Below are 13301 nucleotides of genomic sequence, written 5' to 3'. Positions count from 1 at the left end.
ACTGCATGAGCAGGCATGGAATAAACACCTCAACGGGAAGAGCAGAAGGTCATAGGGTGTTAGGGAGCCTAGCAGCCTCTGTTTGCATTCCTGATGGCAAGGGCACCCAGCAGCCCAGCGCTCATAGGGCTGATGGCTCGTCCTTTAATTCAGAGTTTCTACTATAAATACACTTTTCATTAATATGTATAGCTAGTAACTCTTATACATTTTTTTTGCAAAATGTTTTCTAGTACAGGTCCTGCAGAACTTGCCTTAATGAACAGCTAAAGCTCACTTATAATCAGCAGAATCTGTCTGCATGCATAATTGGTCTTCTAAAGTGTTTTCCCCAGCAATCTAGTTTACACTGGGGTACTATAATTGGTTTGTTCATCAGACTATGTTTTTCTTAGATGGGAAGAGAGGATGATGTTTTGGTCCAGTCGTCATTGAGTTATCACAATTTTTAAATTAATGGAGATTTAATGAGCTCTTCTTCCAGTTATATATGCTAGAGGTCCTAAATAGCCCTATCAGTGAAAATGCTTAAAAGTTATTTTTCCTCCTAAATATCAGTAGCAATAAACTATGATATGCCAAGATAGTTTAAAAAGAAAATGAATAGATATTGCTTCTATTGAGATTAAATTAGCAGGCTTGGAAAATGTTAGAGCTGAGGCAGTGAGAGCTGTGTGTGTGTGTGTGTGTGTATGTGTAAGTGTATTTACACACACAGAGGAAGAGGGGAAGGGAAGATAGGCAGAGATAGAATAAGACAGACACAGAGTGACAATTTTGTATACATGTATTTAGAGAGATTTTATATGTATGTATAATATTACAAATGGACAGAGAGAGAAAAATGGAAAAGCGGAGGCTGACAGAAGCAGAGAAAAACAGGTGACAAGAGAAATAGAACAAAGAATGACAGAAGTAGTCACAGATCATTAAAACTATAGTAGTATAACATTCTTAACTATTGGTTTGACAGATGTATAAAACAGTTTTACGAAACTGGATTTGCAGCAACACTGATATACACAAGCATTTTTTGTCTCTTTTTTGTTTTGTTTTTAAATTTCAGCTCCTTAATATAAGGGAGAAGATGTGGTATTTGTCTTTCTGTGTCTGGCTTATTTCACTAAACATTATGTGCTCCAGTTGCATCCATCCATTTTGTTGCAAATGGTAGAGTTTCATGATTTTTTATAGGTGAATAATATTCCACTGTGAAAATATACCATATTTTCTTTATCCATTCGTCTGATGATGGACACCTTGGTTGATTCTAAATGTCAGTGTTCAGGACTGGGAGGCAGGCCCAGAGCCCCTGAGGTAATACCTGGTAATACCAGACCTATGCGTGGGTCACAGCCTGGGTGCTGAGTAGGTAGGTGACCTTGCATCACGTGTTTGTGTGTACTAAATGTATTTTTCAGCTCTAAATGTGCTTTTAAAATTTTATTTATTTATTTATTGGCTACAGAAAGGTATTAAAGGAAATCTCTGTTGGCGAAGTAAATCCAAACGAGACTGTGCAGGCCAGTCTGGAAGCTCAGCTTCTCTCCAAGCTGGAGCACCCAGCCATTGTCAAGTTCTATGCAAGCTTTGTGGACCAAGGGAACTTCTGCATCATCACAGAGTACTGTGAGGTGAGACTCTCCTTCTGTCTTGTAAATCTTTGTGAAAATCTGTTCTGTGGTAAAACAAACAAACAAAAAACAAACTAACTAACTAAACCTCATGCAAAGAGACATCTTGAAGTTCATTTATCAAATCAGAAACCGAACTGGGATCTCATGTCTTAAACTAATAATGATCATATCAAGATAATTGGCAAAACTCATTTCTTTTTTTTTTTTTTTTTTTATTTTGACAGGCAGAGTGGACAGTGAGAGAGAGAGACAGAGAGAAAGGTCTTCCTTTGCCGTTGGTTCACCCTCCAATGGCCGCCGCGGCCGGCGCGCTGCGGCCGGCGCAGCGCGCTGATCCGATGGCAGGAGCCAGGAGCCAGGTGCTTTTCCTGGTCTCCCATGGGGTGCAGGGCCCAAGCACCTGGGCCATCCTCCACTGCACTCCCTGGCCACAGCAGAGGGCTGGCCTGGAAGAGGGGCAACCGGGACAGAATCCGGCGCCCCGACCGGGACTAGAACCCGGTGTGCCGGCGCCGCTAGGCGGAGGATTAGCCTAGTGAGCCGCGGCGCCGGCCAAAACTCATTTCTAATGAACTATTTTTCCCGTTGGGAAACTCAGTCAAAATGAATATATTCTGAGGAAGAACTGCAACAGAAGAATGTGTCAACATTTTTTGGGTGGAATGCCAAAACCTCCTCCAATAGTCCAGTGCTTATCTGAATGTTTAAATGCCCTAACAGAGGCCTGGACAGACCAGAGGTGTGTCTCTTATTATGTTTTGGATTTTTGTTCTATGGGTTATTTATCCAAGTGGAAATTTGGGAATGGAAATATGGCTCATTTTGCCCACCAAAATCCTTCTTATTTATCGAAGTGAGAGCTGTGTATTTTATTGAGTCCCAAGAGAGCAGGAAGCAGCTGTCCTGTGGGTCTGTGTGTTCTCTCCCAAGTGGTTAGGTAGAAGGGAGCTCAAAGATGACATTTTTCAGAAAAACACTTCCCAGAACATTCTGGTAGCTTGTGTTAGCAGAATTCACCTTGGGAGAATTTGATACTATTCACACTCGATGATAAATTTAGTCAGCTCATCACCGTATGTTTCTGGGGCCTCAAAGAAATAAGACTGGAAAGGAAAAGATACTCTTCAGGGTAGAAAGCGTGCTTTTTGGGGTTGGGAACTCTGGACAAGCAGGTGCAGCGTGGGGTGCCATGTGTCTGAGAGGCAGAAATAAGCAGAAGGAGAAGGAAGAGAAGTTAGGAAGGAAGTTAGAAGCAGTCTGGCTACTTTGCACATGAGCTGGTGCATCCCCCAAAACGAAAGGGCCCGGCTAAAATCCCTGACTGAGTCGGAAACATCCAACATCTCAGCTGCTCCCCTGCGCATCAGTCTCAGCTCAGCTCTGCTGGCTGTCCACATCCCAGCTCATCTCTCCTCTGCTTGGAGGAAAGTGGGAAAAAATGCCAGCAAAAAAACAACAGCCACAACAAGAAAACAAGGCACTGGAATGCTTACTTCTCCCTCCAGTGGATTGTTAAGGAGATCAGTAAGATGATGTGTGTGGAGCAGCAGAGTCAAACAGCTACTCTGAAAATGCATCCCTAATCCATGCAAAACTACGGGGGTGGGGGGCACTGCACTGCGGCCCACCCGCTGTAGTCCAGTCGCTTGCTTCTTTCAAAACATCGCAGTCAAGGCACTGTCTTGGTTTTGAGACAGCTGACTCCTACTGCTTATGTCTGTTACTGCTACCGCTTGGCACGTTGAATTCTTCAAAGATTCTTTCTTGGTCTTAAATTATTTCAAACTGTAGCCAGCACTTCCCAAGAGAACTTTCTGTGTTGATGGAAATGGTCCGTACGTGTGTGCTGTCTAATACAGAAGTCACTAGTCACACACGGCTGTTTACCACTTTGAAGTTGAAGAGCTGAATGTTAAATTTCCTTCCTCCCTTCTTCCCTTTCTCACCTCCCGAGAGAGAGAGAGAGAGAGAGAGAGAGGTACTTGTCATCACCACTACCTTCTAGGATGTATATTAGCATAAGCTGGGAATCAAACTCAGGCCCTTAGATGTGAGACACAGGCATCTTAACCACTAAGCTGAATTCTCACTCCATATTTTATTTTATTTATTTTTTAAATATTTATTTGAAAGAGTTACACAGAAAGAGAAGAGAGGCAGAGAGAGAGAGGAAAAGAGAGAGAGAGAGGTTTTCCATCTACTGGTTCACTCCTCAATTGGCTGCAATGGCTGGAGCTGTGCTGAAGTGAAGCCAGGAGCCAGGAGCTTCTTCCAGGTCTCCCACGAGGGTGCAGGGGCCCAAGCACTTCAGCCATCCTCCACTGCTTTCCTAGCTGTATCAGCAGGGATCTGGCTGGGAAGTGGAGCAGCCGGGACTCAAACCGGCGCCCATATGGGATTCTGGCAGCACCTTTACATGCTATGCCACAGCGCCAACCCTCATATTTTATTTTAATTAATTTAACCTTAAATATCCACATGCATCTAGTGGCTACCATAATGGAAAGATTAGATGGTATGCTATAACTTTATTTTCCAGCATTAATTTTTAAAATTTTAATGTAATTGAAAACTACCAGAAAAGTTACAGCAGTAATACCATGAACTGTCATATATCCTCCATCTGAATTATTCAGTTGTTACCATTTTTCCATGACCTTTGCTTTATGATTCTATTTGTTGATTTATCTACTCTTTTTCCCTGAACCATTTGAGATTAAGTTGCAGACAGGCTGTCTCTTTGTCCTAAATACCAGGACTGTGTTTACTTTCTACAGCTAAAGACATTCTCTTTTTTTTTTTTTATTTTTAATTTTTATTTTTTTTGACAGGCAGAGTGGACAGTGAGAGAGAGAGACAGAGAGAAAGGTCTTCCTTTGCCGTTGGTTCACCCTCCAATGGCCGCCGCGGCCGGCGCGCTGCGGCCAGCGCACCGCGCTGATCCGATGGCAGGAGCCAGGAGCCAGGTGCTTTTCCTGGTCTCCCATGGGGTGCAGGGCCCAAGCACTTGGGCCATCCTCCACTGCACTCCCTGGCCACAGCAGAGGGCTGGCCTGGAAGAGGGGCAACCGGGACAGAATCCGGCGCCCTGACCGGGACTAGAACCCGGTGTGCCGGCGCCGCTAGGCGGAGGATTAGCCTAGTGAGCCGCGGCGCCGGCCAAGACATTCTCTTACATAACCACAGTGCAATGATCAAAATTGGAATATTCACATGGATGTGATGTGAGTCTGTAATGCAGACATCCTGAACATGTGGTCTGAGACCAGTTGCATCAGTATCACTTGGGAAGTTGTTAGAGATGCAGATTCTGGGGATGAGGGCCTGGGCTGGTGTTTTCTAAAGTTGTCCCAGTGAATGTGAAACAAGCTGAGGGATGAGAACCATTCATCTAATTCACAATCGGCATTCTAATTCAGCCCATTTTTTTTGCCCCAATTATGTCCTTAGAAATGATATTTCTGTAAATCCCAATCTGAAATCATCTACTTGACTTAATTTTTAAATAAGCGATAGGTGGCTTCCATTGACCTTGCTCCAGTGGGGGCAGGGTTGTCTTGGGGGGAGTACCTTGGGGGTGTTGCCATGGTGATGGCTGCGGGCAGGGCTTCCTGAGCCTTGCCCTGCTGAGCTGTCAGGCTGCCCCTTGCCCAGCTCCACAGGGAGCACGGATGCAGGTGGCTGGGATCCTGATAACAGAGGTATTTCTCATCTGCAGGCCCACATTTACTCCTGACTTGTCAGGCCTGACAGTTTCCTCTTCTTGTTAAGGTAAAATAATACCATAAGAAACAGCAGGTGGCTGCACTGGACTGTCACCATTGAAATGGCCGATGTTTTTATTTCTGAGTTCCTTTGCCTGTAATTTATTTTGGGGCCTTTCTAGAGTGAAATGCATAAAGGCATTTATGAGGCTCCTACATCTACTACCCATCCCTTTGAATACATCAGCTCAGACTGTGAGTGTTAAAAAGCCAACCACAAGCTCTTGCACCATTTTGTGAAGATCTAACCAAGTCTTTGAGGAGAAGTAATTAGAGTGTCGTAGTGGCAGAACATCTCAAATACTGGTGTCTTCTGTTCTCCACATAGGTAGAGAGCAGAACAGGTGCTGTCACCTGTCCATCCTCCAGTTTCAAACTCTGTCTTTGCCTGGGTCATTTCCCTTCAGAATGCCCTTGCTCCTAGTCCCACACCTCCAAATCCTACCCAGCCTCTCTAGGCCCAGCATAAGTGCCACCTCCTCCCCTGTAGTCAGAGCCTCCCGTAATCTGGCTGCAAATTGCTTCCTACTCCATCCCCTAATTCTCATAGCATTTTTATCTCACCTGGCACTCAATGCAACATACATCCTAGAAGCCATTCGGATTCTCAGCGTGTGGCCTCTGCTTTTCCTTGGCGAAGTTGGTACTTGTGACATTTCCTTGTTGATAAATTTTTACCATTTGTTTCCAAATGCGTCCCACCTCATTTCTGTCAAATACTGGTGGTAAAAGACAGAATATTGATTCCTTCCACCTGTCATATATGCTGAAAGTATTTTTTCCTACCTGTTTTTCTTTTTTTGCTGCTGGTACTCCTAACGACATACCATGCTAGAGACCTAGGAGATACTGCCTAGAGGTCTTCCATGAGTGAGAAACCTGGTTGCTACGTTACACACATGAAAGAGATCAGGTGAGATCACACACCTGATGGTGTGTGATGGTGATGGAAAGAACTTATGATATCAGGGTAAAAATCAAGAAATGATGAACTTGTCTATTTCTTGCTCAGTGACTTTAACAAACCAAAACAAAATTTCTATCAATATAGTAATAGTTCTCCACTTTGGCTTTACATTAGAATCACCTGGAGAGATCTCAAAAGTCCCCCATTATTGTTGTATTGGAGTCTATGTTTCCCTTTAGATCTATTAACATTTTTTAAAATAGCCAGATGCCCTAGCGTTGGGTGCATGTGCATTTGCTATATTCATGTCTTCCTGTTGAATTGATCCCTTCTATGTCTCTTTCATTTGTTTTCATGTTGAAGTCTATTTTGTCTGATATTAGGAGGGGCACTCCTGCTCTTTTTTGCTTCCCACTAGCATGGAATATATTTTTCCATCCTTCTACTTTGTGTGTATCTTTGTTGGTGAAGTGTGTCTCTTGTAGACAGCAAATAGATGGGTCTTGTTTTTAATCCATTCATCCAGTCTATATCTTTTAATTTGAGAGTTTGGGCCATTTACATTCAAGGTTGTTATTATTATTATTATTTGCCAGGCAGAGTTAGACAGTGAGAGAGAGAGAGAGACAAAGAGAAAAGTCTTCCTTTTTCCGTTGGTTCACCCCCCAAATGGCTGCTATGGCTGGAGCTACGCCGATCTGAAGCCAGGAGCCAGGTGCTTTTTCCTGGTCTCCCATGTGGGTGCAGGGCCCAAGGACCTGGGCCATCCTCCACTGCACTCCTGGACAACAGCAGAGAGCTGGACTGGAAGTGGAGCACCCGGGACAGAATCCAGCGCCCCAACCAGGACTAGAACCTGGTGTGCCAGCGCCGCAGTCGGAGGATTAGCCAAGTGAGCCACGGCGCCAGCCAATTCAAGGTTATTATTGATAAGTAATGACTTGAGCCTGCCATTTTTCCATAAGTGTTTCTGTTTTTTTGGATTTCTTTTGTACTCTCCTCCTCTGTAGATTTTTCACTTCACATTCCTTCATGATGCTGTCTTTCTCTGTTTCTGTGTGTGGCACATCATTAAGTATCATTTGTAAGGCTGAACAAGTGTTGATAAATTCTTTCAATTTCTGTTTGTTTTGGAAAGTTTTTATTTCACTTTCATGTATAAATGAGAACTTCACTGGGTACAATATTCTGGGTTGACAGTTTTTTTGTTTTAGGAATTTGGCTGTGTTTCTCCATTCTCTCCAGGCCTCTAGGGTTTCTGATGAGAAATCTGTCAGTCTGCTTGGAGATTCTTTGAAGGTAATTTGGTGTTTCTCTCAGGTGCATTTTAGAATCTTTATGTTTTACTTTTGAGAGTTTGACTTCCTGTGCTAGGATGTGTCGCTCCCCCTCTTCGCGGAGGAACGACACAGGACCCTGTGCTGTTCTTTTGTCTGCTTGGCCCTTCCCGGGTTTGCTGCTGGTCCTTCCCAGGTTGGCTGCCGACCCCTCCACCTCCGTGGAGGGGCGGCTCCCTCTGCCACTTTCTCCGCTTCCGCGGAGGAGCGGCACTCTCGGGGGCTGCTCAGGTGTTCCTTCAGATGTTCCTGGTGCATGGTGTTTCTCTCCTCCTTTATAGTCCTCTTCCACCAATCCCAACTCTGCTGCCCACATGCCAAGCACGCTGCTCTCCTCCAATCAGGAGCAGGATCAGCTCCTGCAGCTTATCAGTCAAATTGGCGAGAGGCAGCTGCGTAGAAGTTTCCTCCTCTCCCAGCGCCATATTGTGGGAGAGCAGATGCATAGAATAAGTCTTAATTCCAGTAACTTAGTCTAGTCCCAGTTGCTCCCCACAGGATGTCCATATCTTTCTCTAAATTAGGGAAGTTTTCTGGTATTTTTTCACTGAGTAAGACTTCTAATCCATTGTGTCTTTCCATACCTTCAGCAACTCCTATGATATGGATGTTTGGTTGTTTGTATATCACAAATCTCAGACTACTTTTGGTTTTCCTAATTTCTTCTTCTCCTCCTTCTTACTCTTACTTCTCTTCCTTTTCTCCTACTTCTTCTTCTCCTTCTTCTTCCCCTCCCCTCATCCTCCTTCTTTCTTCTTTTTCTCTCCTCCTCCTTCTTCTTCCTGAGATATTTCCAAAGATGATTTATCTTCTAGCTCAAATATTCTTTCTTTGGCCTCACTGAATCTGTTCTTAAGGCCTTCCACTCTATGTCTTATTTGACATATGAATTCTTCATTTCTAATATTTCAGTTTGATTTCTCTTCAATATGTCTATCTACCAGCACAATTTTTTTTATCCATGTCATATATGGATTTCTTTAACTCATGTATTGGCTCCTCTGTGTTTTGAGTAATCTTATGATCATTCTTTTTTATGATTTAAAAAACTTATTAATATAAAGAGATTTCATAGATAAAATTCTAAAATTTTTAAAAACATTTTTTCCTTTTTAAAAATTTTTATTAATATAAAGAGAACAAATTTCATGCATTCCATAGGTACTGTTCCAAGAAGACAACCACGCTTCCCTCACTCTCCCTCCCAGCACCCCACCTCTCTCTTTCCTTGCTTTATTATTAGGTTTTGCAATGACATAATTTTAATCTACTGTATATTCACCGGCTTACTTTGCCACTATCCATAGCATTCAACATGGAAGAAGTAGGAAGACCACACGATCATTTTTTTGAATTCCTTTTCAGGCATTTCATCAATCTGTTTTCACATTCTAATACCGAGTTGAAGTGTTATTGTGTTCCTTTTGGATATTCCTATTGTCTTCCTTGCTTATATTTCTTGTGTTTCTTCACTTATTTTAAGGCATCTGAGAATACTTGTTGGTTTTTTCCTCTGAGGACTTTTTATCATTGAGATATAACTCTTTAGCTTAGTGGAGTTTCTGCTCCTTCATCAAGTATCTAGAGGCATGTGCTGGGTGGGGCCAGGGAATTCAGGACACTGCTTGAGGGTGGGACAAGAGTCCAGAATGCCAAGTTGGGGGTGATAGATCTCCTCTATTGTTGGTGGGAGTGAGGGGGTTGGGGGTAGGAGGGTATGATCTTGTTGACTCACAGCCTCAGCCCCTCTCTGCCAAGGTGAACCAACCCACCTAGGGTGAGCATGCAATCCCTGTGCAACCCACCTACTCGGGCACATTAACTGCACAGGATCCTTGTGTTCCCTCAATGTGACTGTTGAGCCCTCTGTGATGGCCCAACTTAGTACTCAGGTAACTCTGAAGCTCTGAAGCCAGACCCATGATTGCCCAAAGACCCAGCAACACCCCATGCACTAGCACACAGTCACAGGATTCCCACAGTTACAGGGCACTGGGATCCCACAGTTCTAGGGATCAGGGGACCTATTCCCAGCCCTGCAAGCCTCCCCATCCACAGAGAGAGCTGCAGCATTCCTGGAGCCAGTTGCCTGCTACGGAGGCTGTTCTGTGCTCTACCGTGGAGAGTTGAGTCCAGGTGCATTGATAGAGTGAGGGAAAGGGAGCACTTCATGGGCCTAAGTGGGCACCCCACCCCGTGCCAACCTTCCAGACCATACTCAAAGTCAGTGGAAGCCATGGATTTATCCTTCCAATAAAATCCCCTAGACCTGCAAGGGCTGCAGGAGCCTCTCTTCACCTTATTAAGATGGTGCTTCCTCCTGCTGTTTGCTGGGTGCTTTAGTTGGGGGAGGGGAGGGAAAAAATGTGCTCTCCCTCCATGGGGTTAGATGGGGCACTCACAGTCAGTAAGGACTACGAGGTTTTCTCTCAGGCAGTGTCACCAGCGGCATGGGCGGCTGCACATTCCTCTCACCTTACTCCAAGGAGATGGTGTCCCCTCCAGGCACGTGCTGTGGGAGTCTCTGGTGGTGACCCACTCACTGCTGTATGATTGCACGATCCCCACTGCTCCACGGCATCTCTCTTCTTTCTGCAGAATTTCCACTACAGACTGCTCTGCGATCTCCCCCTGGGAATTCAGCTCCTCTCTTTTTCTTCTGTTATCTTCCTGTGGTCAAAATCAGCATGCCCTTTCCCTATTCAGCCATCTTGTGTCTCTGTACTTCTAAAAACAAAAATATATTCTGACTAAACCAACATGAGCTCTCTGTTCCCTTGGCAGTTCTAGTTCCCACTGTACATGAATAAATTGGGTTTCTGGACTGCATAGTGGTTCCTTATGAACTTGAGTTTCATCAAGGCAATAGTAATCATGACTTGCTATTATTGATCCCCAACTTTGTGTCAGGACATAGCGTGGGCTAACAGAGATAATATGATGTTTCTGTAATGAATTTGTGTAACAGAGTAAATGAGTCATTCATATAGATGGCTAAAACACAACGAGGCATTGGGAATTGCCATGGGAAGGCTGTGGCTAAAGTACTATGGGAATTAGGAGAGAGAAATGACTTCATACTGCAGGCACAATGGAAGGGCTGGCATTAAATTGGAACTTAGAAGTGAATTGGGGCCGGTGCCGTGGCTCAATAGGCTAATCCTCTGCCTTGCGGCTCCAGCACACCGGGTTCTAGTCCCGGTCGGGGCGCCAGATTCTGTCCCGGTTGCCCCTCTTGCAGGCCAGCTTTCTGCTATGGCCCGGGAGTGTAGTGGAGGATGGCCCAAGTGCTTGGGCCCTGCACCCCATGGGAGACCAGGAAAAAGCACCTGGCTCCTGGCTTTGGATCAGCGCAGTGCGCCGGCTGCAGCGCGGGCCGCGGCAGCCATTGGAGGGTGAAACAACGGAAAAAGGAAGATCTTTCTCTCTGTCTCTCTCTCTCACTGTCCACTCTGCCTGTCAAAAAAAAAAAAAAAAAAAAAAGTGAGTTGAGCAAGAACGTTTCAGTTAAAGGTAGCAATGTGATGAACACTCAGTTGTAGGAAAGCAAGGGATGTGATTTAAGAACCTAATATTTTAACTGCAATTGTAATATGTTTGTAGGTAAACTCATTCCATAATGTTAACTACCTTGGTAACCTTAGTACACTTATCCATTCAAAAACTAGGAAATCAGTATTTTACCAGCTTCCTTCCTAATGTTTTTGTCTGTTCTAGGGAACAATCCAGGACCCTACATTATATTGGTTGTATTTCCTGACCGCTTCCTTTTCCTGCGTTTTTAAAAATGACTTTTGCACTTTTGATAGGTAAGGGCAAGTTATTTTGTAGACTGTCTCTCAGTTTGGGTTGATTGCATTTTTTCATGATTAGTCGGAGATTCTGCATTCTCGGCATGACCTACGCAAGAGTGATGTGGTGTCCTTCTCTGTACCATCTCAGGGGGTATGGAGGATTGTATCTTATTACTAATGATGTAAGCTTTGGTCATCTCATAAAACATTTAGTCTTTGTGTCTGCCTACTGTAAAGTTACCATTTTCCCTTAGTAATTGATAGGTATCTTAAGGGTGCTTTGAGAGTATGATTCTGTCCTGTTTCTTTGCTGATTTTTAGCATCTTTCAGTGAAAGTTGCCTGCTGAGACTTTGGCTCCTGGTGTTTGTCGAGTTGTGGTTTTTTATTTCCTTCATCCTTTCTACCTCTACTTAGTTGGAACACTCCTGTAATAAAGAGCTGTTCTTCCTCCACTTATTTATTTAGGACATCACTTATTTATATTAGTATGCACTCGGATATTTATTTCATTTTGTGGGTTTAACGCTACATTATTGTGATTTTTCTTTTTTTGCAAAAATTGGCTGTTGGGGCTTTCTCAGGTTGGTTCTTGTGTCTTTTTAACATGGCCCCTTTCTTTTTTCAAGAAGTTTATGTATTGATTCTGTCTTACTGATGAAGAGACAGGACCACAGACAAGTGTTGTGCTTTTCTGAAACTCACATGATGGGATAATGTCATCTAGGGCAAGACCAGGACAGGGGGTATTGGGAACGCTGCTGCTTTTCTTGGCTTATTCTGACTTACATTCTGCATCTTTAGCTGTATCTATTTCTATATTATATACACATATTCATTGAAATTCTCACTTTGTGCACACATAGATACTTCAAAGTACCGATGTTATTAGTATTTTATTTTCTCTCCATAGAAGACTTGGTAGGATTTGAAATAATGGAAAGTATATGAGCTTTGGCATCATATCTTCTGTTCAAATGTTGGTCCATTTCTTTGAGCAGCTTATTCAATGTCTCTGACTTTTAATTTTTATCTTAAGGTGGTATTGCAACAACTATTTTTGTTAGGTTTTTATAGGGATTCACAATAATGAATTTTGAAAAAATGGCTAATCCAGTTTTGCTCCTAGTGGACTCTTAATAATGGAAATTTTTATTACTATTGTGGTTCATTTTTATTCTCCCTCTCCCTGCAGCTATTTTATAGAAAACAAGCTAATTTTTATCTCTTGGGTTTTTGGCTTGTAGCCTTTAGTATGAGGATTCATGCCAAAAGGAGAAAACTTGCCAATTCTTAAGCACAAATGGCTCTGATAGGAGCTTTGAGGCAAGTACATTCCAAGAACTTGTTTGTACTGAAAAAAAAAAAAAGAAAATTTTCTTATGAGTTTCTTATTTGTGCACAAGTGTCTAAACTAAGTAAGCGAGTTGAATTTTATAATCTGGAGATACTAATGGATGTTAGTAGGCTATTGCAAGAGGCCACACATGGGGATGTCTACACTGTTAGAATTGCTGCTGATTATGGAGGTAAGCATCATGGTTTTCCTGGGCAGTTCCATCTTGGGGTAGATAGGCATCCTTGCATTTTCCCTGTGCCAATTCTGTTGGTCCAGAGTTTGTTCAATTTGGGAAGACTGTGAATAATGTTAATGTATCATATTTTTATATACATAAACTGATGTATTCCTGATTTTTTTGGCATTCTTGACATTTTAATTATTAAAGAATTAAGCAGCAGGATGCTTTATTTCTAGGCAAAAGCAGAATTCAAACAAATATTGTGGGGAGCAACTGGGAGCAACTCGGACTAGACTAAGTTACTGGAATTAAGACTTATTCTATGCATCTGCTCCCCCACAAT

At 43.2% G+C, this 13301-nt stretch overlaps 1 protein-coding gene across 13 annotated transcripts in view; it reads left to right on the top strand.

Annotated features, from left to right (window-relative positions):
* The window catches only part of NEK11 (NIMA related kinase 11), a 332098-nt gene that overhangs the window by 57410 nt on the left and 261387 nt on the right, over window positions 1-13301 (top strand). For all 13 annotated transcript variants that reach the window (XR_016233306.1, XM_089332257.1, XM_051818466.3 and 10 more), the window contains exon 3: window positions 1469-1634. Coding sequence is in view for 12 of the 13 variants with exons in the window: in XM_089332257.1 (XP_089188383.1) it covers window positions 1469-1634 (166 nt within the window). In the remaining variant the exon portion in view is untranslated. The remainder of the gene's footprint in view (window positions 1-1468; window positions 1635-13301) is intronic.

The sequence above is a fragment of the Oryctolagus cuniculus genome, chromosome 4 (assembly GCF_051225735.1).
Source record: "Oryctolagus cuniculus isolate XC-2025 breed Fujian yellow rabbit chromosome 4, ASM5122573v1, whole genome shotgun sequence".
NCBI lineage: Eukaryota > Metazoa > Chordata > Mammalia > Lagomorpha > Leporidae > Oryctolagus > Oryctolagus cuniculus.
Note: the sequence above shows the minus strand (reverse complement) of the source record. Positions and strands in the feature narration are given on the sequence as shown.